Source organism: Octopus bimaculoides, chromosome 2 (genome assembly GCF_046866305.1).
Source record: "Octopus bimaculoides isolate indiv1 chromosome 2, ASM4686630v1, whole genome shotgun sequence".
NCBI lineage: Eukaryota > Metazoa > Mollusca > Cephalopoda > Octopoda > Octopodidae > Octopus > Octopus bimaculoides.
In genome coordinates, this window is record NC_142929.1 from 66,719,774 (window position 1) to 66,746,185 (window position 26,412).

General features: G+C 35.3%; 1 protein-coding gene and 1 pseudogene across 7 annotated transcripts in view; both read left to right on the plus strand.

Annotated features, from left to right (window-relative positions):
- The window catches only part of LOC106870396 (carnitine O-palmitoyltransferase 1, liver isoform), a 116,916-nt gene that overhangs the window by 73,482 nt on the left and 17,022 nt on the right, over positions 1–26,412 (plus strand). For 5 of the 7 annotated variants that reach the window (XM_052977872.2, XM_052977849.2, XM_014916444.3 and 2 more), the window contains exons 3-15: positions 807–943; positions 2,473–2,644; positions 5,538–5,645; positions 6,968–7,105; positions 8,614–8,691; positions 10,643–10,750; positions 12,743–12,827; positions 14,934–15,048; positions 16,027–16,183; positions 18,614–18,661; positions 19,734–19,841; positions 20,645–20,670; positions 22,542–22,607. In XM_052977872.2, the coding sequence (XP_052833832.1) occupies positions 807–943; positions 2,473–2,644; positions 5,538–5,645; positions 6,968–7,105; positions 8,614–8,691; positions 10,643–10,750; positions 12,743–12,827; positions 14,934–15,048; positions 16,027–16,183; positions 18,614–18,661; positions 19,734–19,841; positions 20,645–20,670; positions 22,542–22,607 (1,346 nt within the window). Of the gene's footprint in view, positions 1–806; positions 944–2,472; positions 2,645–5,537; positions 5,646–6,967; positions 7,106–8,613; positions 8,692–10,642; positions 10,751–12,742; positions 12,828–14,933; positions 15,049–16,026; positions 16,184–18,613; positions 18,662–19,733; positions 19,842–20,644; positions 20,671–22,541; positions 22,608–23,770; positions 23,834–26,412 lie in introns of all 7 variants that reach the window. The other 2 variants (XM_089346765.1, XM_089346764.1) reach the window with 2 other exon arrangements.
- On the plus strand, positions 23,972–24,068 carry LOC128247183 (U6 spliceosomal RNA; annotated as a pseudogene).

Sequence of the window (26,412 nt, forward strand, 5' to 3'; positions counted from 1 at the left end):
CATGAATGGAATTGTTGGATAATACCTATAGTTGCAGCTGGTTATGCTTGGGAATCCAGCTGGAAAGTATAATGACAGTTGCTTCTAATAGGATACTATGGAGGAGGTGTCTGTGAAGGCTCTACCACCGCAACTTCACCAAGAATAGGGGTCACAGAAGATGCATGGATGGACCTTTATTTTCTGTAATTTCTAGATCATCTTATTCTACTGATAATTATGATCAAAGTTTCTCATTGTAAGTGCGTTGTGTGGTTAAGATGTTTCTTTCCAAGCCCTGTGGTTTCAGATTCAGTCTCTGTGCAAGGCACCTTGGCAAGTGTTTTCTGCCCCAGCCTCAGTTCAACCAAAGCTTTGTGAGTGGATTTGGTGGAGGGAAGCCGAAAGAAGCTTGCTCTGTGTGTGTGTGTGTGTGTGTGTGTGTGTGTGTGTGTGTGTCTGTCTCTCTCTCTCTCTCTTTTGTATTGAAAATGTGGTAGTTGTAAATGAACATCACCTTCATACAAGTGATGTGTTTGTTTTGAATATTTCATGGAAACATGTCTAGAAAATATTATCTTATTTGAAATAATTGAGGGTTGGTGAGAAGGAGGGCTTTCAGCCACAGAAAATGTGTCCCAGTGAATTTTGTCTGACCCATGCAAGCATGGAAAAATGGATATCAAAACAATGATAGAAAATGATGACAGTGGACACAATCAGAATTTGAACTTGAAACTCTAGAGGTTCTTTGATAATAATTAATCTTCCATCTGTTTTCTCTTTGTAACATATGAAAATAATAATGCTTTACTTTATCATTTCAGAATACATTCCGTACAGGTATCTACCCTGTCACACCTATGGGACTTGGGTTTATTGTTACACTAATAGCTTCTATGAAAGCAAAGAACTTTGCTCCAAGAATCACATATTTAGATAATATAGCAGACACCCTCCCAAAGTAAGTAGTTTTGTTTTATCTTTTCCTCTTTGTTGTCTTTGAAATTAATCTTGAAGTTCATCTGAGAGAACTCCTTAAATTACTGATTTGTTAATTATGAATGCATCATAAATATATAGGTGTGTGTCATTTTGTGTTATTGTTGTCTGGCCCAAGTCAGTCTTGATTATACATCTGGATGCTCTTGCTGTCACCAACCCTCACCTATTTCCAAGCACAATAATATTTTTCTAGTTTGAATATGTTTTTATGGAAATGAATGACACTGGCTGTATGATGGCCAAGATTAGGAGACACGCACATGATGGGCCTCTTTCAGTTTCTACTCTACTGTCATAACTTTGTCCAACAGTTTGGTATCTCTGATGACTTTAATGTTTTTAATTGGCCATTTTAATTGACTACACTCTCGGAGTGGTTGGCATTAGGAAGGGCATCCAGCTGAAGAAACTCTGCCAGATCAGATTGGAGCCTGGTGCAGCCATCTGGCTTGCCAGTCCTCAGTCAAACCGTCCAACCCATGCCAGCATGGAAGGCGGACGTTAAATGATGATGATGATGTTCATGACTAGAATGAATGAAATACCCATGTGCAGTAACTGAGTGTCTGTATTGATGAAGTTCGTTTATCATCGTTTAACGTCCGCTTTCCTTGCTAGCATATACTTGGTTACTATATCCTCATCATTGTTTGATGTCTGCTTTCCATGCTGGCATAGGTTGGACAGTTTGACTGAGGACTGGCAAACCAGGAGGCTGCACCAGGCTCCATTCTGATCTGGCAAGGTTTCTACAGCTGGATGCCCTTCCTAATGCCAACCACTCTGATTGGAGGAAATTTCTCAGGTATTTGTTCATGGAAGTAGTGTAAGGCTGGTTGAGGTGTCATGGTTGTTAGTTGATAATGCTTGTAGGCAGAAAGTTAAGAATTGAAGGGTGGCATCATCTGCATAGAAAAATGTCTGCAATAACCATAAGAAGCAAACCATTGATATACAGAAGGAAGTTTGTAGGAATCATAACTTTTTGGTATAACCTGCTGATGTAATAAATAGAGGTAGGGAAAAAATTCCAAAGGGTTGTAGTTCTATGTTGGGAGGCTTGGGGAAAGTGTTTAGCAAAGAGTTTGAAAAATGAGACCAGGCAAGAGTAATGTATGGAGAAGTAGTTCCATTAGGTGTATTTGAGTAGAGGTGTATACAGTCTACTGGTTGAGGGATGTTGCATTAGTAATAGAAAATAAAAATAATCATGTCTAGTTCTTTTTTCAAAGTAATCAGTTTGACTTCTTGGATCTAGTGTTTGCAGACATCAATGAGATGTGACAGTCTGCATGTATACATATGTATGGTAGGTGTGTAACATGTGGGTAAGGTGTTTCAATACTCACCTGGCACTTGCTATTTAGAGTTCAATATTTCTGTCCATCTGAGGTTGTTCTAGTGTCTAGTTAGGAAATATTTTGTCACAAATATTTTTATAATTATTAATATTGTAATGGTGTGTTGATGTTTTTTTTATATTTTTAGGGTGGACATATACAACAATACAGTTAATATATTTGGCAATGTTTTTTATGGTGTTGTTGTCTGTGGAGCTTTTACTTTTGCCATCCGCATGATGCTGAGGGTTTTGTTCACATATCAAAGGTGGATTTATGAAGTCAGAGGTCCAGTGTCTTTAAGAACCAAAATTTGGCTAGTAAGTATATATTTTCATATATATTTGTCTATCTTCCATTTCTGTTAGGTACCATAGAGTGGAAGGTAAATTTGCAAACATGACTGTGTTTATTGCAATTTCATGGTTCCGGTTTCAATCTCAATGTGTGGCACCTTCAGGAAGTGTTTCCCATGATAGCCTCAGATTGACCAATACATTGCAAGAAGAAATTGGTAGACAGAAACTGTGTGGAAGCATGTCATATATGTGCATGTAAATCACTAATGTATAATTGGTAAACATTGTCAACATTGATTAGTAAACTGAAGAAGTGATCATCTTCAAATTAAGTTGTGTACAGTATTTAATTTATTCTACACCAAGTTACAGATAGTCTTTTGTCAGTTACCATTAGAAATGTAGTGATGCATTGGGTATTGTGTATTTAGAACGAAATTATCCAATGTATTCCTTTTCAAAATAGGTATAATTGAGGGAGATTTAACTTATTTTAGCAGGCCAGGTAAACATGTAGAACAAGAGTAGTCAAACCCATTACCTGCAGGTTAAATTTCCTCCACTTTCAAATTTGACCTACCCACTAATGAAGTCTCTAAAATCTCATATATACGATGGGTACCCAAAAGAAACCAGAATTTTGCAATATTATTTTATTCACTTAGTTTTACATGTTTATGCGTTTATCTCCTTCAAAGTATTCTCCATTTGAATGCATTGCAATGCATTGGTCCAGATGCATTTGAAGCAGTCCTGGAACTCTTGCAAAGTGATGCTTTTTAATGCCTCCGTCATTTATTTTTCTTCACCTCTTCCACATCTGCAAAATGTTTTCCTTTAAGGACTTTTTCATTCAGGGGAACAAAAAGAATTGCAGGAAGCAAGATAGGGTGAATAGAGAAGGTGGGTAAGTGGGGGGTTGTCATGCCATTTTTGGTCAAAGACTGCCTCACTCTCAAGGCGGTGTGTGCAGGTGCATTGTCATGATGAAACCACCACTCTCCACTTTGCCACAGTTCAGGGCATTTTTGGGCATCGCAAAAATCAGTAAACAAAGGAGAAGCCCTGTCAAACAAAGGCACACTATGTGGAAGTATGATTTCACTCAATGCTGCCAGCTGGCAGACTGATGCCTGAGGGTCACATTAAGTGGCTTCTAGCGGCAAAAGCCTCAACTACTGCAGGCTTTTTTCCAGTTACTTCTGTGTACTCCTCTTATATGAAAAAAAAAAAAAAAAAATATTAGCAATAGAAGCTGTATTAATACCGAATGGCAATCTTTAAATCCTACTTAAAGATGGCCTAGTTCTCTATCAGTTATTATGCTGAGTGTCCCAGCTGGTTTGATCAACTAAACAGCCTGCTTGTGAAATTAACATGCAAGTGGCTGATCACTCCACAGCCATGCGTACTCTTAATGTAATTCTCAGGGAAATTCAGTGTGACTCAGTGTGAATTACAGGTATAACTCATATTTGCCAGCTGAGTGGACTGTGATTTCATCAAAAGAACCAGTTTTCTTTTTAACATTTTCGCTTTTTTGCTGAGCAAGAATACATCAGTGAAAGATGCACAAAATCTCACACACACATATAATGGGCTTCCACATAGTTTCTATCTTCGATATTCTACTCACAAGATATTGATCAACCTAAGACCATAGCAGATGACACTCATTCGAATGTCTCACCATGAGATAAAACCTGGAGCCACGTGCTTGCAAAGTGAACTTCTTAGCCTCACAGCCATGCCTGTCTTACAAACTACTAAAAGTTAAGATGTTCAGTTTTTTTATATTTTTTATCATTGATTACTAAGCAAAACAAAGGAAAAAGTTATTGTTGTTTTTGTCTTTTGCTTTATCAAACTTTTTCTACAGTAGGCCTACTTGTTTCAATATTAAGAACGCAGAGCAGCTGTATTGAGTAAATGTTATTTGTCAAATGAAATTAGTCACACACAAACTCCTACATACACACACATAAATGCAATAGAAATACTTTTACACACTTTCTTATACTCTTTTGCTGGTTTCAGTTTTTAGACTGTGGCCATGTTGGAGAACTGCCATTGAAGGTTTTCAGTTGGTTGCATCAACACAGAACTTAATCTAGTACTCATTTTACAATCCCTTAGGAACTGTAAATTCCACTTGCAATTAACACTGACTTACCTCAGTATGCACACACAAAAGCATAGAAACACTCACTTGCACATGCAAAACTTTCAGGTTTTCCATATACTAAATTGTACTTGCAAGAAATTGGTCCATCTAAGGTTATGTGCATAAGACACCTGCCAAAGTTGGCATCCATTATGATCAAAGCATGTAATTGCAAAGCAAACTTCTTAGCTATTCATTCATATCTGTATCCTAAATTATATTATCAAATAATTTCTTCTGTATGTTGTTTGGTATAACAGAAGCAGTGCCATAGCCAGTGATATAAATAAATTCTGAAGTATGGTATTTTATTGTTGAAAACTATAATAGTTAGAAAGGTGCAAAATATATTTTAATACTAATTATATACTGATTGTTTTCATACTGTTAATATTGGGTTGAAGGCACATGGCCCAGTTGTTAGGGTGTTGCACTCACAATTGCAAAATCATGGTTTCAATTCCTGAACCAAGTAGTGCATTGTGTTCTTGTGCAAAACACTTCATTTCAAGTTGCTTCACTCCACTTGGCTGTAAATGAGTAACACTGCAATGAGCTGGCATCCTATTCAGAGGAAATGTTGTGATCTCAATCACCTGTACACCATGGAACAAGGTGACTGGCCCTATGAATCCTAAGACACAACGTAGTTCTTATTATATAATATTGGATCAAGTGATATTTTTATTTTAATGAAATATTGTTTAAAGGAAACTTTTATGATTTGTCTTTATTTACTTTCTATTTCAGATGTTTGTGAAAGCTTTTAGGTTTATAGGTCAAGAGCCTTTACTGACAAGTTTTCAAGGTGCTTTGCCTAAATTACCAATTCCATCTATTGACGACACTATGACACGTGTAAGTATATCTTCCAAGTAATACATCTACACTTATCACACTGCCCTGTCAATAGTCTTTTTTTTATTGTTGTTGTTTCAGTGATAACCTACTAAGGGAGTAATCATCATCATCATCATCATCATCATCATCATCATCATAATTTGGTGTTCACTTTTCCATGCTTGCATTGGTCAGGTGGAATTTGTGGAAGCAGATTTTCTACAGCCAGATGATCTTCTTGTCATCAACCTTTGGTTTCAGTCTTACTGTGTGTCACTTTAGACAAATGTCTTCTACTATAGCTCTTGGCCAACCAAAGCCTTGTAAGCAGGTTTAGTTGACAGAAACTGAAAATTCTGTCACGTCGTGTGTGTATGTGTCTGTGTGTCCTTGTCTTGACATTGTGTGATAATTTTGTCACTGTCATGCAAGTAGTGTTAATTGTTTCCAGTATTCTATGAAAGTATACCCAGTCAAGGAGAAATATTACGTTGCTTGGAAACAAGAAGGGTATCCATCCATAGAAAATCTGCCTCATCATCCATATTGTTTTCAGCTCCTGCACTAAACACTCCACAGTTCTCCTTTCCATGGCACCAACGATCAGCTTGCAGTTGTTCAAGAACATTAATTGCATTGGTCTCAGTGGTCTCAGTGGGTCTGTGAAGGACATGACCACAGCCCTTTTCCCTCATACTAATCCAACAAAATAATAAAATGCTCCATTTAACTATGGTGTTTACTCATAAATTTATGTACATGTGCCAATGTAAGAAATTATTATTATTTGTACTAATTAAAAGTTATCCCAACTCATGTCTATTTATCCTAGGTATAATTGTGTGGTTCATTTTGCAACTGCATATTTTCAAGTTCAATCTCACTGCATGGAACCTTGGTCTTCTACCATATATTTGAGTCAGTCAAAGCTTTGTGAGTGAAATTTGGTGGATGAAAACTTTGTGGAAGCCCATTTAAAAGAACAGTTTCTATTTCTTGGATGATAGGCTTAATCCTCTAAAAACGTTAGCTCTGTTACTGGTCAAAAGATTTCATTGTCATTATTGTAGTTATTAGGCTGCAAGCTGGCAGAATCATCAGCATAGTAGCATTTCTTCCAGCTTTGTGTTCTGAGTTTAAATGCAGCCAAGATCAACTTTGCCTTTCATCTTTTCAGGGTTGATAAAATAAGTACCAGTTGATCACTGGGATTGATAATCAACTTTCCCCACTCCCTTCAAAATTGTTGGCTTTGTGCCACAATTAGAAAAAGTTACAGAAGTTAGTTTCAGTATTGTAATATACTATAAATCTAATAATAAGTTGGTATTCTTTGACAGTATCTTCGTTCTGTAAAACCATTATTGGACAAGGAGAACTATGACCGAATGGAAAAACTGGCACTTGACTTCAAAAGTGGTGTAGCAAAGAAATTACAGCGTTACCTCATCCTCAAGTCCTGGTGGGCTTCAAATTATGTATGTATTTTGTTTTATTCTGTTTTATTTTTAACATTGAGATGGTAGTTTACCTGGAAAGAAAGAATGCAATTATTGATGTATTGAGATTATTGCATGCAAGATTTCAGATCTCTAGCATCACTCTTTCATAGTCTATGAACTTTTTAGCTCACCCTTGTAATCTAGTACTGAAACAAAGCAATTTCAAATTCAGTTTGTACTTTGACTTAAATCATACTCAAGTAATTCATCTTTATTACCTCTGCCTTAGCAAAGATAGAGATATTGTTTTCAGTTGTGTTTGTTTGTTTGTTTGTTTGACCATGGACAAGATATCTCAAGAACTGCTGGACGGATTCGGATGAAACTTTCAGGGATGTTTGGTCTTGTGACTGGCACAAACTGATTAGATTTTGCGATTGATCCAGTACTAGACAAGAATTCTGGATTATTTTTCCGCTTTTTTTACTTAATTTTTGAGAGCGGTCGGGTTCATCTTTAGTATTCTCGTTTGTGAGAGCAGTTGAGTTTATTTAAGATATTCTCATTTTAAAAATCATCTCTGGCTAATCGTTGAGAGGATGTTGATGTTGCCTTGGTGGAGGTTTGCACTCTCTGAGTGCTCTTGTTTGTATTATTCTGTTGTACAAACATCTTGGTCAGTTTTACACAATATTTTAATAGGCCACTGTTTGGCTTGTATGTATATATTTTGGCACAGAGCACACACCTTTTCAAATGGTCAAAATGTCTGCTTCACAATTGTAAGATCCCAGGTTCGGATCCACTGCATGGTACCTCAGAAAATATATTCTACCGTAAGCTTGTATTGTCTAAGGCTTTGTGAGTGGAACTGAATCGGCAGAAACCATCTGAAACCTATCTGGCAAGTTGCAGCCATAATTCAAAGGAATGTGTGGATCTAATCTTAATTGCTATTTGGAAATGATGACACATCCTCCAGAGGTAGAGGTAATTTTAATAAATCAAGAATTTATATTTTATGGTATTTAATAAACCTGTATTTGTCTATGTTGTTCAAATACATGCCAATGGCCACTTTGAATTATTGCTCTTCAGTTTGTACTTTGATTTAAATCATACTCAAGTAATTCATCTTTATTACCTCCACCTTAGCAAAAATAGAGGTATTGTTTTCAGTTGTGCTTGTTTGTTTGTTTGTTTGTTTGTTTGACCATGGACAAGATATCTCAAGAACTGCTGGATGGATATAATTTTGTTTAAATTATATAATTATTAGCTCTGACTTATCACTGAAGACTTATCTTTGGATTTCTTTTGCCACAATCCTAGCAGTAATGTTCATTACTTCCACTTCAGGTCTTACTTTAATTGTAGTTAGGCTTCTGAGTGAAATAAAAGTGACAGCTTTTCCTTTTTTTTTTTTTTTTTTTCACTGCCAAATTATACAGAAAATATTGTGAATTGTGCCAGTTGTCTTGCTTAACCAAATGAAGCAAATGTAAAAGTAAATGATTTTCAAATGTAATCTTCTCTTCTTGCAGGTTTCTGATTGGTGGGAAGAATATGTCTATCTTCGGGGACGTTCTCCAATTATGGTCAACAGTAATTTCTATGGAGTTGTAAGTAAATTTTTATTTTTTGGTGCTAGTGGAGGCTAAAACACCTTGGGTGCTTTCAACAGAGTCCACTCAGTTGCAGGCATTCAGGACAGGTTACTAATTTGTGGATGTCTTCCTTCTGACTAAAAGATTTAAAATAAACACTCAGACAATTTTGTAAAGTAAAACTAAACTAATTGAATCTTCCTCAGTATATTATTTCTTCTCATCAAGCTAGTGAAGGAGTGTCTATATGGTCACTTGACATGCTAGAAACTGCAACCAAATTTCCTTAAAATTTGCTTATTGAATCATACTGTATTGAATGCAGTCTGAAAAAAAATGGCTGCTTCGAGTTTGGTGCTTTTGATCATAGGCCTGCTTCATTAAAACTAAACTGGGGCTAATTAACAATTGGAACTTATTTTTAATTACCCTATGAGACAAAAGGCAACGTTGACTCTGGTAATGAATTCAGATCTTAGAACAACAAAACTACTATAACACATCAAGTCTAATGAAATAATTGTATTCTCAAACACAGGATAATGCTAATAACAGACTAAACCAGGCACAGGAGTGGCTGTGTGGTAAGTAGCTTGCTTACCAACCACATGGTTCTGGGTTCAGTTCCACTGCGTGGCACCTTGGGCAAGTGTCTTCTACTATAGCCTTGGGCTGACCAAAGCCTTGTGAATGGATTTGGTAGATGGAAACTGAAAGAAGCCCATCATATATATGTATATATATATATATATATATATATATATATATATATATGTATGTGTGTGTATATGTTTGTGTGTCTGTGTTTGTCCCCCCAACATCGCTTGACAACCGATGCTGGTGTGTTTACGTCCCCATAACTTAGCAGTTCGGCAAAAGAGACCGATAGAATTAGTACTAGGCTTACAAAGAATAAGTCCTAGGGTCGATTTGCTCAACTAAAGGTGGTGCTCCAGCATGGCTGCAGTCAAATGACTGAAACAAGTAAAAAGAGTAAAGAGAATATAGCATGAACAGGATAAACTATCCATATTTTGCAGGAGAATACAATTATTTCCTTATCTGTATCTTTCAATACATCTCAACGCTTCTAAAGCAAACTTTGTTGACTTTCAATGTAAGTTGAATTCAGCATCATGACTAATGTTCTATGAATTCATCTCACCGTTTATTCTGATCTTATCAACAACTACATTACCCAATGTCTCCTTTCTACTTATAATATAGTAGGATGTAATTTGGGAGAGATTTAGCTGTTGTTTCTGTTTAGGGCATCTCTCATTGGCTTAATTGTCCTTCATTTTGTATCATAAAATTGTGTGGTATACTGGAATTTATTCCAGTTTTCAAAGCATTAAGCAAAGAATGCCAGTGTATCACAGTCATTTTTAAGTAAAGGTTTGGCATTATTCCTGCAACCCTAACAAGACACAGTTCTACAGGTTACAATAATAAGCAAATCCTCCTTTTGTTACTTCTTCTATTGGTAAACAAACTAAACCATTTAAAAACCAATTGGCTCAGTTAAATAGAGCATTGTGGTTAAAATACACTTCAAGTTCAATACAAATTTTTTGCAGTAAACTGTTGATTGGCTCATTGGACACTTCATTGAGCTCATATATCTAATGAAGATATTGGTTATGAAGTATGTAATATTCTAACTTATTTTGGCACAAAACCAACAGTTTTGAGAAGAGGGGGCAAGTCAGTTACATCAATCATACTTATTTTATCAACCCTTGAAAGGATAAAAGGCAAAGTTAGCCTTAGTGGAATTTGAACTCAGAAATGCTGCTAAGCATTTTGTTCATTGCAATAATGATTCTGCCGACTTGTTGCCTTATGAATGCATAAATATAAAAAAGAAAGAAAAAACAGGTACAAAATTTACTATTAGCTATTGGATGTAATTTTTGCAACCTTTTAATATTAAAGTTAATCAAATGAAATTTTTACATTGTAGGATGCTGTCTTAATACAGCACACTCCTATTCAAGTGGCTCGTGCTGCTAACCTCATCTATGCTATGTTGCTTTATCGTAGAACATTGGAAAGGCAGGAGTTAAAACCAGTAAGTTGTTCATTATTTACATTTGATGGATATTTGTCCTCATCTTATTTGTTGTTAATACAATGTTTCAGCTGATGTACCCTCCAGCCTTCATCAGGTATTTTGGGGAAATTTCAAACCTGGGCTCTCATTCCTAAGGTATTTTTCAATGTTATTATTATTATTATTCAGGTCACTGCCTGAAATTGAACTCAGAATCTTGGGGTTAGTAGCCCGTGCTCTTAAACACTATGCCATACGCCTGTTGTAAATATTCTTGCTTTTTATCTTGACCTTATTTGTACTCGTTAAATTCCAGAGAAATGGCCTGGCACTCTGTCGGTTATGATGATGAGTTGATTCAACCACTGGAACAACCTGCTTATAAAATTAACATGCAAATGGCTGAGTGCTCCACAAACATGTGTATCCTTAACATAGTTCTCATGGAGTTTGAGCATTATACAAAATATGACAAAGCTGGCCCTTTGATTTGTCAGTTTAGATCTTGTGATAAATAGATGTTTTTATAGATGCTAAATAATGGATTTGTATTTGAAATATTTCATATCTGGGCATTAATAACTCTATCTTTATTAAAAATGTATATTAATGCTAAAAACTTAATGTAAAAAGAATGTGATATTCATTAGAGTGGGACCATATTTCATAGACTGATGAAAGAATACAGAATAGAAGTGAAGAAAGAATGAGGCTCTCTCTCTCTCTCTCTCTCTCTCTCTCTCTCTCTCTCTCTCTCTCTCTCTCTCTCTCTCTCTCTCTCTTCTCTCTCTCTCTCTCTCTCTCTCTCTCTCTCTCTCTCTTATATATATATATATATATATATATATATATATATATATTTATATTTTATGTAATAGTTTGATTCATAATGATATTATGTAACCCTTACCAAATGTGTTGAGTGCCACTTTCTTTCATTTGTCCATTCACTCATATTTATGAGTGTGTGTATGTACAATTCGATGTACAACTGCTACTGTTGAGTTTAGAGTTTCATGAAACTTATCATCATACAGTAGTGGTTTGGTTGCCCCTATACTTAATAGTAATTTTGGTTATGACTTAGAGAGTGAATGTGATCAAGCCTCCAATTGTTCTTGGAATGTTCCAATACAGAAGTTCCAAACAACAACAATGAATTGTCCATAGAGAACAAATGATATAAACTTGTGTTTTTCAAAATTTCTAGTGTGTGTGTGTGTGAGTGAAAGAGAAAGTGATAGGTAAGCTAAATTGAATAGTATTCCATATTTAGTTACTTGGAGGAAGAAAGGAGATAATGTGTGTTTCCTACGTAATACAACCCAACCTTAATATACCATTGCTGGTATGTTTTGGCCAGTGCTAATAATACCACTTCCCTTCGCCTGTTTTGACTAACCACCATGTGTAAGAATTTCATACATGAGAAATTTTTATGTAAGACGTTTTGCGTTAATCTAAGCAGGTCATGTTTACTCTAAAAAAAAACTTCAAGTCAAATATGATTTCTTGATGATGACTCTAAAAAGTTCCAAGTTCAAAATCATTAGTTCTGTTGCAAGTCATTTATTTCACAAGTTTAACCCTTTAGCATTTAAATCAGCCATATCCGGCCCAAATATTCTTCTTGTTTTATGCTCAAGCCAGCTAGATCTGGCTTCTCACACTTACCTTGCTATGTCATTCTGAAAATAAACAATCACATCATCAACATCTCAAAGTTACAAGATAATGCATTGATTAATTTAAAACAATCTGAATGAATAAGTATTACATTTGACTGAAATATCTGAATGCTAAAGGGTTAAATTGGGAAATTTACTTACTTCATTAATATAGTTTCTAACAAAGCTATAAAATATGATGCACAGTAAAATTTGTCTAAAATGGAAGTTTAGTGTTATACACAAACAAAAGTTTGAATATTTCGTTTAAAGGATAATTGTTTTATGTGAATGTTGTCAAATATATGGACCTATGATCATACTATATATTTTCCTTTTGTAGATTTTTGTGAATAAAATCATCCCTCTTTGTTCATCTCAGTATGAAAGACAATTTAATACAACAAGAATTCCTGGCATTGAAACTGGTAAGAGCTAAGAAACATTTGTAATAATCTATATCTTACCTCAATGATTTTTTTGTGTACTCTTACTCTTTACTCTTCTACTTGTTTCAGTCATTTGACTGTGGCCATGCTGGAGCACTGCCTTTAGTCGAGCAAATCGACCCCAGGACTTATTCTTTGTAAGCCTCGTACTTATTCTATTGGTCTCTTTTGCCGAACCGCTAAGTTACGGGTACATAAACACACTAGCATCGGTTGTCAAGCAATGTTGGGAGACAAACACACACACACACACACATATATTTCATCATCATCGTTTAACGTCTGCTTCCCATGCTAGCATGGGTTAGACGATTTGACTGAGGACTGGTGGACCAGATGGCTACACCAGGCTCCAATCTGATTTGGCAGAGTTTCTACAGCTGGATGCCCTTCCTAACGCCAACCACTCAGAGAGTGTAGTGGGTGCTTTTACGTGCCACGAAGGCCAGTCAGGAAGTACTGGCAACAGCCACGCTCGAAATGGTGTATTTTACGTGCCACCTGCACAGGAGCCAGTCCAGCAGTGTGTACAAATAAGTTACAGTACACTCAAATGCATAACAACTTGAAATCTTTGGGATTTGGACTTACTATGGTGTTTTGTCTCAGGTTCATCTCTGTATAACATCCAACAGTAGCCAGCTAACATTCCTGCATTCCAAAATCCTTGATATCATTGTTCCATCGATGCAATATCTTGATGAAAGCGTTCCCTTGCTCATCAGACACTGCTCCAAGGTTCTCTGCAAAAAAGTCCATGCATATATACATACATATATACATACATACATATATACGATGGGCTTCTTCCAGTTTCCGTCTACCAAATCCACTCACAAGCCTTTGGTCAGCTTGAGGCTATAGTAGAAGACACTTGCCCAAGGTGCCACACAGTGGGTCTGAACCCGGAACCATGTGGTTCATAAGCAAGCTACTTACCACGCAGCCACTCCTACGCCATTATTGTCATTGTCTTCAATATTTTACATTTAATGTTATTAGACAACAGCTCTGAGTTGACAGATATAGAGCTAATTATCAGCAGGTATTGAAATATATTTTGGTGCAGATGTGGCTGTGTGGAAGTGCAGGTATAGCTGTGTGGTAAGAAGTTTCCTTCCTAACCACATGGTTCTGGGTTCAGTCCCATTGTGTAGCACCTTGGGCAAATGTCTTCTACTGTATCCACTCACAATACCTTGTGAATGGAATTGATTGACAGAAACTGAAAGGAGCCAGTTGTATGTGTATGTATGTTTGTGTCTCTTTGCCATGACATCTTGCGATAGTTGTAAAATGATTGTTACATCAGACAAGCAGTGTCATTCATTCCTATATTCTCTGAGAACATGTTTGGCCATGGGGAAATATTACCTTGCTTGGAAACAGGTGAGGGTTGGTGACATCTGGCTGCTAAAAATCTGCCTTATTAAACTTCATCTGATTCATGTAGGTATGGAAAAATGAACATTAAAATGATGATGATGATAATGAGTTAGCTAAGAACAAACCAATATACTTTATATTTGTTGATTTATAGAAAACCTCTGATAGAGTTTCATCTAACTAGTTAGAAACTGGTTGTAGGTGAATGGTTTATGAAAACTGAAAACTTTGTTTGAAGATTAAAGTTGTCATTGACTTTGATGGGAAATCGGATGTACAGGAAGGTACCATCCCTTCTGTTCATTGTATTCCTTGTGTCAGAAACTAGTTCAGGACTAGTTGACTTTAAGAACCTTTGTGACTTGGTTCTCATAGCAGAAATTCAAAACTGGGAAGAATGGCCTAGAATCTAGTGTCCTGATGGTCAACATAGTAAAGATCAAATAACACCCTACCATTTGAAAAAAAGAAGTATGCATTAAACTATGTAGTCCAAGATATACAAAAAGACTAGCTTATCACATATGGAATCCCTTTGATCATAAGTATGCTCTGACATATCTGAACTTGAACTAAACAAAGCAACCATCACTACTAGATTGGTATTCCCATCAGTCAACCAGCTGCATCTTTCCTATAATTATGAAACTTTTAAGTTACAATTATTAATGCACTCATTATACTATTTTCCTCTTTCAGATACCCTTGTTCATTACAAAGACAGCAATCACATTGCTGTCTATCACAAAGGTAGATTCTATAAAGTGTATATTCGTCATGGAGGAAGACTACTAACACCCAAAGAGATAGAAGTGTGAGTGGTTCTTTTTAGCTTCTTTCTGACATTTCCTTGTCTGTACACTTATACTGAAAATTTTCTTCAAACGAGGTGCATTCAAAAAATATCTGACCTTTGGATATAAAAAAAAAACAATTTTGTACGTTTCACAAATATTTAATCACCTTTAAAGTACTCCCCTTGAGAGTTCATACATTTCTCCCAGTGGTTCTACCACTGCCGGTAACACCTTTGGAACACCTTCTCTGGAATGCTATGGAGTTCTGCCATTGCTTTTCTCATAATTTCCTCTCATGACTCAAATCGATTACCTTTCAGCATGGTTTTCAATTTGAGGAAAAGCCTACGGTATGCAGGGAAAAATAGTCAGATACTTTTTGAGAAGCATCTCATATAGTTGAGAGATGTACTTACCTGGCAAATGATTTGATCTAGGACTGTATGTTGAAACTAAGATAGTTACAACATGGAAGACTCATATTAACCATTCAAAAACACAAAAACTGTAACCTCACTGAATTCAGTGGAACTGTGTCAGTGATCCAGTCACAGTTGGTGTGACAAAAACTTCAACAACAAATAATAAATGTTTAAGTAAAGTGAACAGCCTTTGTGTGTTTTTAAATGGCTATGTGTTTTCCATGCTGTAATTGTCTCATCCTATATGCACATCTCCAATGGCACTCTCTATCATAACATTTTTTAAATGCTACATGGAAAAAATGGAAAAGTTCAAAATATTGAATTCTCAAAAAGCCATAAAACACATCATGTTCTGAATTGTTCATATATGTATATATGTGTGTGTTTGTGTGTATATATATATATATATATATATATATATATATTATATACACACACACATATATGTAAATGTTTCAGTGTTTGTAAAAAAAATAACCATTTGTCATTATTTATATTTTTATTTTTAATAAACTTTGACATATAATGTGACAGAATCTGAGTATTTAGAAGGTAATGTTTTTATTCTAGATCGCTACAGAAAATAGTTTCTGACAGAACTGATCCATGTCCTGGTGAGATGCATTTAGCAGCACTCACAGCTAGTGATAGAGTCAGTTGGGCAAAGGCTCGTCAAACTTTTTTCAACAAAGGCAAAAACAAAACTTCATTAGATGCTATTGAAAAGGTCAGTTATAAGAAATAATTTAATTACTTTTCAGATTTTTGTGTTGTTTGTCTCTGTCTTTTCCCTCTTATACATTAACACATGCATATATTTATGTTACTAGTTTATAACTAATATCATAGAATATTTTGAGTTTCTTCTAGGACAGTATGTGCAAGAAATTGTTGTTTTAACATGCATTTTACTTTGCTAGTATGGGTTAGATGGGTCTGTTGTGGAACATATCACCACTCATTTTCTTGTCTAAGAAGTCTGTTATTTTTCTTTATGACCGCCACACCAGTTTTTTGGGGGTGGGGTTTCCTCTCCCTCAGGTGCCTTCTACACAACTAGATCAGGTGAGGTTATGTGATTAAGAATTTTGCTTCCCAACCACATGATTTTGGATTCATTTCCACTGCATACCATCTTGGGCAAGTGTCTTATACTATAACCCCAGGCCAACCAAAGCATTGTGAGAAAATTTGATAGACAAAAACTGAGAGAAGCCTGTCATGTATTTATGTATGCATATGTCCAAGTGTGTGCATGGAGGTGTGTGTTTATGTCTCTTTGCCTTGGCATCAAGTGTTAAGTATAAATGAGTATCACTCCTCACTGTCATACATGCAGTGGTCTTCATTTCCAATCTTCCATGAAAACATATTCAGCCATGTGGAAATATTACCTTGCTTGGAAACAGGAAGAGAATCCTGCTGTAGAAAATTTACCCCAACAAATTCCATCTGCTCCATGCAAGCATGAAAAAGTAGACTTTAAAACATTGATGTTGGTGATGGTGGTAGGTTAATTTTTGGTAATTTAACATTTGAGAATTATGTAAATATTGTATAAGAATAGTCTGAAATAATGTAACGTTATAAGTACTTCTTGGACAAATATTGAGAACTAGTTTAACCATATACACCCCTACAGCAAGACACCTTTTTCTGTCTCTCTATCTCACTGTAACCTTTCATCATTTGACACAAGATCCCTTCCTCCAATGCCCCTTCCCCTCTCAAAGGACCCTTGTCTTGCAAGTTACTTGGTGACCCTACCAGTACTGGTGTCACTTAAAAAGCATCCAGTTCACACTGAAGTGGTTGGTGTTTGGAAGGGCATCCAGCTGTAAATACCATGCCAAATTGACCTCACCTGTGCTTGTCCCATGTAAAAAGCACTTGGTCCACTCTGCAGAGTGGTTGGTGTTACGGGGAGCCATAAAAACCCTGCCAAAACAGGCACACAAGTCTGGTGCAGGCTCCTGCCAGGCCAGCTCCTGTCAAACCATCCATCCCATGCCAGCAAGGAAGGAGGATGTTAAATGATGATGATAATGATGAGTTGTGTAAGGTACCAAAGCAAAGAATGCACACTGTTAATATTCAAAACTAGGCTAAGAAAAACTTTGAGTGGTTAAAAACCTGTGGAAAGAAACCAGCCTTTCTTATTCCTACCAGAATAAAAAATATATGTTGTTTACGCTGTAAGAAACTCTTAAAATGCATAAAATATGTTGTTTTTAATGGTCAACCTCAAAATAGATAAAACTTTTCCATCCAAGGGGTTTTTTAACCTCATATTAACATGCTATTATTTATAGCTTTATATGCTTCAAGTTCCACCATTAAAAATGCTAGTTTTAAAGAATATATGTGTGTGTGTGATTGATATGGTGTGTGTGTGTGATTGATAGGGTGTGCGTATGTGATTGATAGGATGTGTGTGTGTGTGTGTGTGTGTGTGTGTGTAATTGATAGGATGTGTGTGTGTGTGTGTAATTGATAGGATGTGTGTGTGATGATTGTGCTACAGATAGATATGATGTAAGGTGGTGAGCTAGCAGAAACGTTAGCGTGCCAGGCAAAATGCTTAGTGGTATTTCGTCTGCCTCTACATTCTGAGATCAAATTCTGCCGAGGTTGACTTTGCCTTTCATCCTTTCAGGGTCGATTAAATAAGTACCAGCTATGCACTGGGGTCGATATAATCGACTTAATCCATTTGTTTGTCCTTGTTTGTCCCCTCTGTGTGTAGTCCCTTGTGGGCAGTAAAGAAATAAGATAGATATGATGTAAGAGCAGTTTATATTAACCAGTGTGTCACTTCACCTTTGTCAGAACTCCACAGTTTGGCAGAGATTTAAGCTCTACTGTGCCATGCCAGTCCTTGACATGTTAGCACAGATCAGCAGTTGATTAAATTGACCCCCTTTATTCAACAAGTACTTTATTTTGTCAACCCCAGAAAGGTAACAAGCAAATTTGACCTCTGTGGGATTTGAACTCAGAATGTTTAAAGCCAAAACAAATATCACCAATGTTTTATCTAACACTCTAATGATTCTGCCAATATACTACCCTCACTTTATCCATCACATACATTTGAATATTGTTTGGTTTGTATTTTACTCATCATTTTTCATTGTGTTTTGTCTTTATATAACAGGCTGCCTTTTTTGTCACACTGGACGATGAACCTCAGAGCTATAGTGATGTAAGTTGCAGTCATTTTTTTGTATCTTTACTAAACAATATTTGTAACATTTACACAGTTTATAAGTAGCATTGGATATCTTCATAGCTGTGGTTAAGAAGCTTGCTTCTTAATCATGTGATCTCAGGTTCAATCCGACTGTGACACCTTGGGCAAGTGTCTTTTACTATAGCCCTGGGTTGACCAAAATCTTGTGGGTAGATTTGGTTGATGGAAATCCACTTCGGTCATGAATGACCATGGGATTGCACCTAGAAAGTTACCCTCTGAGGCACAAGTCCAGGCAAGGTTGTTTGTGGAAGGCCAGCAGTTGCCCATGCATACCAGCCTCCCCACTCCACACCACTGATGTTATCCAAGGGAAAGGCATAGGCCGATACAGCTTGGCACCAGTGATATTGCAACTCATTTTTACAGCTGAGTTAACTGGAACAACATGAAATAAGGTGTCTCGCTCAAGAGCACAACATGCAGCCTGGTCCAGGAATCGAACTCACAACCTCACGATCATAAGCTCGACACTCTAACCATTGAGCCATGCACCTTCACTATATCTATACATATAAATTTCTTGTCTTGGGATTCATGGTCAAATGGCTGGGTGGAATTGCGCGAAAAATTACACAGATGTGTAGAATGATCCGGTGGTGATGCTGGGCTTTGTATTTTTTTTATAGCTCCCATGGTTACTGAGATATAATCTACTATAATATATATATCATTATCTTCATCATTTAATATCTTTTTCCATTTGTTCTTTGGCACTGGAAAAACTCTAGTACCCACTTCCTCTGGTGTGGCTGTTTAGTTCAATTGGTAATCTGGGCATGGTGCCATCCAGTAGCAAAATATAAATTCATCACTGTCTGATTGAGAGACCGATTCTTTATACACAATCTACTGTTTTGATTCATTATCTTATTAATGAATTCTAGGCAATTAATCAATATGAAGCTGTGCCAAATGAGAATGAGCAAATAGATAGATATGTTTAATGTTTCTTTCTCTGTGACCTAATTGCACACAGAAATTTACTCTACATTTGTATATTGCATTTTTTTTTTTTTTTCAGCTTGATCCAACGAAATTAAACAAATTTAGTCGCTCCATGCTCCATGGTAAAGGTTATGATCGTTGGTTTGACAAATCATTCACACTTGTAGTTTGTTCAAATGGCACGGTAAATAAGGCACAATTTCTCTTTATTCCCAAATCTTTTCGTAAACTATAGCATTTTATAAATTGATTGCTAATATTTTAAAAGTAAATGACATTGGACATCATAAGCAGCAATTGAAGAACAAGGGATGCATTAATGGAACTCAGGTAGCTTTGTATAGTCTAAGTCAGGGGTTTTCAAACTTTTTGACTTGCGGACCCCTTTATATTTCAGGCTTTACCTTAGGGACCCCCTTATAAACGCTTATGAAATTTATACATAAATATTTGCTTAAAATAACATATATTTTTACATTTATTTATTTAACAGTATTTAACAAATAGGTTTATTGTCAATTAAAAGATTTCGATTAAAAAACATATATAAAATCAAATTGCCCATAAAAAGTATTTGCTGTCTACGGACCCCCTATCTTGTCCTTGCGGACCACAGTTTGAAAGCCCCTGGTCTAAGTGATAGATACGTCATCACCTGGCAAGTGGATACCCAGTTCAAGTTCCATAAGTAAATGTGTTCCTTTTTGTCCCAAATTGTTATACACATTTACTTATGGAACTTAAACTAGGTATCCACTTACCAGGTGATGACATATCTATCACTTGGACTATACAAAATCACCCGAGTTCCATTAATGCATCCCTTGTTCTTAGATCAGTAAAATATCCTTAAATATCATAAATCTATTGTATCTACCTAACAAAATGTATCATAAATATTTTATAATTTACAAATAATCAAATTACTCATTTCTAAGTCAAGTGAGAAATTTGAAGTTCTTTAAAATCTTTTATTTTGTGTTTTAGGTTGGTTTTAATGCTGAACATTCATGGTAAGTTGTTCCACATTGATAGAAAGTTTGCTGTGTATTATTATTATTAGTTCATGATTAAAGATGATACAGTAGTAGGAATCTATAGTGTGCTAGAGGACTATATGTATTTCAGTATTTAGTTGCAACTCTCAACCTGATGTCAAATTCTACCAATATATACTTTATTTTCCATCTTTCCAAGAGTGATGAAATAGGTAATAGTCATGTTCCAGTGGAATTTTAATGACTACTATCCATTCAGGTAAAGAATTATGGCTTTATGTCAATAGAAGAAATCATATTCAGTACATTGGTATTTTACCAGGCATGTTTTGTATGTTATTGATTATGTTCCTGACAATAATTTTATGTGACCTCAAAATATTTTTTCTTATTTAGTAAATTGTTAATCTAATGTGACTGTTAATCTAAACATAGATAGTTTAAAACACTAGTGAACTACTCAATAAATATTGGGTTGTCAGATAAATTAGGATTTTAATTGGGTTTTTTTTTTCTTCTTGGCACTCCATCATTTGTTTGAAAAGAGGTAAAATTTATGACATCAAATTTTAAAAACTATGAAGAAAAATTATAGAGGAAGAATTGAGATATAAAAAATATTATGATAAAAATATTTTTCATGTTAATTCAAATTACACTAGAAAAGATTAAAATAAATGGAAAAGAAAATGAACAAATTAATCCAACAACCCAATAGTTAGTACACTGGTGAACAGCTCAGTGTTATGTCTGCCTACTCTACTTTACGACTTCAGTTTGTGGGTGCAGGCATAGCTGTGTGGTTATGCAATTCACTTCAGAAGCAAATGGTTTTGTGTTCAACCTCACCATGCAGCACCTTAGAAAAGTGACTTTTATCACAGCCTCAGGTTGACTAGAGCCTTATGTGGAAGCCTGTCTGAGGGACTATCAATCCCCTAGTTTAATAAAACCACCTGTTACAAACATCCAGCTGTAATCTCTGTTTTGAGAATAACTCCTGCTTTCTGTCAAATCACAAAGAAGTATTTAATTATAATCTAAAAATTTGGAAAAAAAAGAGAAAAATAAGTCGGTTTTATATAACTCTTATAACATTTAATACACCAATTTTTAATGAAATTGTTTAATTTTTTTTTTAAGCTTTACATATTTGTTTAAAAAGCAGTAAACTTACTTTTGCTCATGTCCTTTAAACTTTGAGTTCTTATATTTAACTGAGAGTGGCTATTAATGTTGTATAGGTAAAGTATTAATGTTGTATTGGTAAAGTAGTTTAATAAAAGTCTATAGTATATGAAAACTGAGCAGATGATGATAATGGCTTAAGGTAATTGTTATAATAGTTTTATTGTTATCTGTATATATAACCTTGAGTTAGGTTAACAAAATAGCCTGTATTAAATCAGCTACAAAAAAAAGACATCTCTGTATGTGTTGTCATTTGCCTGGGTATTCAGTCATAATTTGAATTTTTCTAATCATAAATCTCTATAAATTCTGTATATTTTAGAAAATATTTTTTGTTGTCATCATTGTTATTATTCAGCTCCAGGTCACTGGTCTCATTGTTATTATTCAGCTCCAGGTCACTCCTCTCACTAAATTAGCTAGAGAAAAGTTCAACCTAATTTCTCACACAGTCTAACACCAGTACTTGATCATTGAGTGTCTTTAGCAGAGTCTACTCTGTTACACTGCATTAAATCAATGTAATCCTATATACAAACTGGGAACACTTTTATAAATGTTGTTTGAACTAGAAATTAACCATGGATTGGACACATCAAATGTTATGTTTCTTTCTAGTCAACATCTATATTTTCTCCAAATTACAAAAAAAAAAAAAAAAAATAGTGTTAATAATACTCTCTGTGTTGTTTCAGGGCAGATGCTCCAGTAACTGGGCATCTCTGGGAGTTTACTCTCAGTGAAGATATCCTAAACTTGCGGTATGCAGAATTTCTAGTTGTCTGTTGTTTACTTTATTTGCACATTTTAAAATATAATCTGTGGGATTTGCATGAGGTTACTCATTCTGCATGCTTGTGGAATACTGTTGCACACTATCACTAATTATTACTTGCATATTTGTTATTATTTTTCATAACAGCAAACAGAACTCCTCTTTAATCAGTGCTAATTTTTTTACTTTAATCAGTGCTATTTTTTTACTTTTCTACTTTTATAATTCTTTAGTTTCGTCTTCATCAGCTTATTTTCTACACTAAACAACATTTTAGAGGAATGCTTTTTAAAAGAACTATTCTACATTATTTCCTCCTCTTGAAGGTGGATGAGAAAAATGATATGGAAACATTTAGAAGATAAATGTTAGATAAGCAGAGTTTAATCGGGTGACAGATGGAATAGATTTCTGAGGAAATGACACTAGTTATATTAAAAGAGGCAAGGAAAAAGATAAATAATAATAATAATGGTTGACCTTTAATGTGACAAAAGAATATTGGTAACCACTATAAGTGTTACCTTTCCATTTGTGAGAACAACGAATTGAACTTGGGGCTTGGAATAAGTCTTAGAAGCTGTTAAACTACTATTTAGTTTTGTTTTTTTTTGTTTTTTTTTTGTAAATTCCAGACAGTTTGGGCATTATTAAATCTATAGAATTTCCAAAAGAAAGTTATTAGCCTTCTATCTCCATAACTGCCATTAACAGAAGATATTGCTTAAGTATAACATTAGCTTCATAGTTATAGTTGGTGTCTGTTCAAATAATTCTTAAGCACTTTAAAAAAGAAAATCTTTTATTTTGTCTCTCTTTCTCTTTCTTACTCACTGAACATTTTATTATTTTCATGTCTTTCTCTATTTATTTCAACTGTTTACCAATCTACTAACACATTTACTCACTAACCTACCTGCCCAATATCTTTCTTATCTGTTAACCAACATACTTATCTAATTGATGTTTTGGGTTATCCCTACTCTTATAAATCATCGATACCTCCATCTGCCTACATTATCCACCTTCCTCAAATCTAATCTTTTGAAAATATTGTATGCTTTATCTCTGGTTTGTGTATCACATTTTGGCTCCACTGCACATCACTTCAGCACTTTGCACCCTATTGTGTGGATTTTTTCTAAATAGGTCTGATGCACCAATTACAAGTCATCTGTGGGAATACTCCATGCAACTATCCAATGAAGAAGGGTAATACGTCTTGTTCACCTTTTAATACTTGGTTTACTTTGAATAAAAACTACTACCTATAGCTTTTATAAATTCTATTGGAAAAGAAATGTGAAAATTAAATGAAGGAGGTTAATGTGTTTATGATGTTTAAAAAGTGTCATTAGCTTTGGCTGTACATATTCTGAAATTGGAATGATACAGAGATGGCCCCTGCACAAGTATGACATGCAAATTTATAGTGTTCCATATTTTTCTCTTGCCAGGCAAAATGTTTCGCAACATTTCAGCCATCTTTATGTTCTGTGTTTGAATTCTACTGCAGTCAACTTAGCCTTTCATCTTTCAGGGTCTATTAAATAAGTACCAGTTGAGCACTAGGGTCAATATAATTGACTTACCCCCATCCTTGAAATTGCTGGCCTTGTGCCAAAATTTCAAACTATTATTTAGTCAGGGGTTACATGTAGGAGAGAATATTAACTGGGAGATTACATTTGAGGATGGAAAAGGATTCAGTTTGTACATTAGCATTGTTGGTGCTGGAGGAGTTCATGAGTCAAAAGGAGTTGCATGCTTGAAGTCATTGACAATGGCAACTTGTGTGAGAGAAAGGTGAGTTATAACAAGTGTACTTGATGCAAGTTAAGGAGTTGTGAAACTGCTAGGGACTGGAGAAGTTTGGAGTGTGAAAGAGCTAGCAGTTGTTTCAGAGCAATATAGTTCTGAGGAATAAAGCTTATGTTTATTTATTTTTTGGTGTGTGTGTGTATGTGGAAGGATCATTAGTTGGCAGTGCCTCAGCATGGCTACAGCCCTCAAGCTGAAACTAGTAAAAGAATAGGGAGAGAGAGAGAATTCAGTAGGCTGTGTAAATATATTTGATAGGTGTTAACCCATTTAGAAGAACAATATAAATAAAAGGTTAATGTACAATATAGGACTTAAGAGTGTGGGAACTTAATCCTGTGAAATAGAAACTGATGATCAGACTTTTACTTTTCTGAAAGTTATCCCATGCTAAGCATTAAATAGAATCCAACCCTCTATGTTTTGAGTTCAAATCCCACTGAGGTCAGCTTTGCATTTCATCCCTTTGAGGTTGGTAAAGTAAAACATCAGTTATGTACTGGGATTGATTAATCAACTAACCCTCTCTCCCTTCTCCTATCTCAGACCTTGCACCTGTAGTAGAAATAATTATATATTTAAGGGTGGTGGATTGGCAGAATGATTACTGGGGTTTTCCGAAAATCTGCCCATCCATTAGATCGCCCATGAGCGTTTATTAGGATGGGCAGTTATTTGTGGTTAAAAATTGAATCAGAGTTAGTGTTCTTGTTTGCATTCTGTTTAGATGTTCATTTGCTCTACGTCTGCAGATAAATTTGAAGGATTTTTATTCCCAATAATGGAGTCGAAAGAAAATATATCAAAACATATTCAACAATCATATATCATTGGTGAAAAATTGAGTGCTATTAAACGAGTGAAAGAACATTCTGGCAATTTATCTGCTGCCTCCAGAGACTTAGATATTGATAGAAAACGATTGAGAGAATGGTGCACAAAAGAAACTGAGTTAATATGTCAGACTAGAGAAAGCACAGATCGATTGGTAGAGGACCAGCACATAGTGATCTAGAGACTGAACTCTTACAGTGGATTGTTGTTCAGCGTGCAAACAATATAATTGTAACTTATCGCCATTTATGGGAATATACTTTTGAATTGGTAAAAAGGTTTGGAATTGAAATGAACAGCTTTAGATGTTCTGATAAATGGATTTTCAATTTCATGAAATGGAATAAACTGACTGTGAGAAAGATTACACATGTTGGCCAAGCAGACAATAAAACACTTGGAGAAAAGGCACAAATCACCAGTGACTCTCTAGATAGCATTCCAGTATTAACAGCAGATAAGGATGCTGACTAGATTTATAATATGGATGAAACACCTGTATACGTTGACATGTTGAGTTCAACAACTATAGACTTTGTTGGCAATAAAAATGTAGATGCTAGCCATTGTTGTGCTACCAAAGTGTGTTTTAATGCTGCAGGAAAGGTGTTGAAGACAATGATCATTCTTAAAGGATTGAAAAACGTATCTAAAATCAAGGTCCCAAAGAATATTTACTTAAGTCTCCAACAGGGGATCAATCACATATGAACTCATGCAGCTGTGGGCTGACAAAGTGTTTGGGCAGAGATCAGCACAACTATTCCATGCTCAAAATTCAGTGCTATTCATGGATGAATGCTCAGTGCACAAGAAAACAGAGCTTCTAGAAATGTTCAAACATAGGAATACAATTCTTAAACTCCTAAAACAACATAATTGATGAGTAGCATTCAGAATTGTAAGTTTGCTTAAGTGTTTACCCATGATATTACAAACACTTTCAGGACCTGTGCAGATTGGAACAGGATATAGCTATGATGTACTTTTGTGTGTGTATGTGTGTTGTATCTTATTGTTACATGGTGATTGTGTTTTAAGTAGTTTAAGAAAGATGTATGCTGATCCTAAGGCTGGGCATGGCAAGGCCAATTGTGAAAGGCTGTACATAAGGTCAAATTTCAAATGACTGAAAA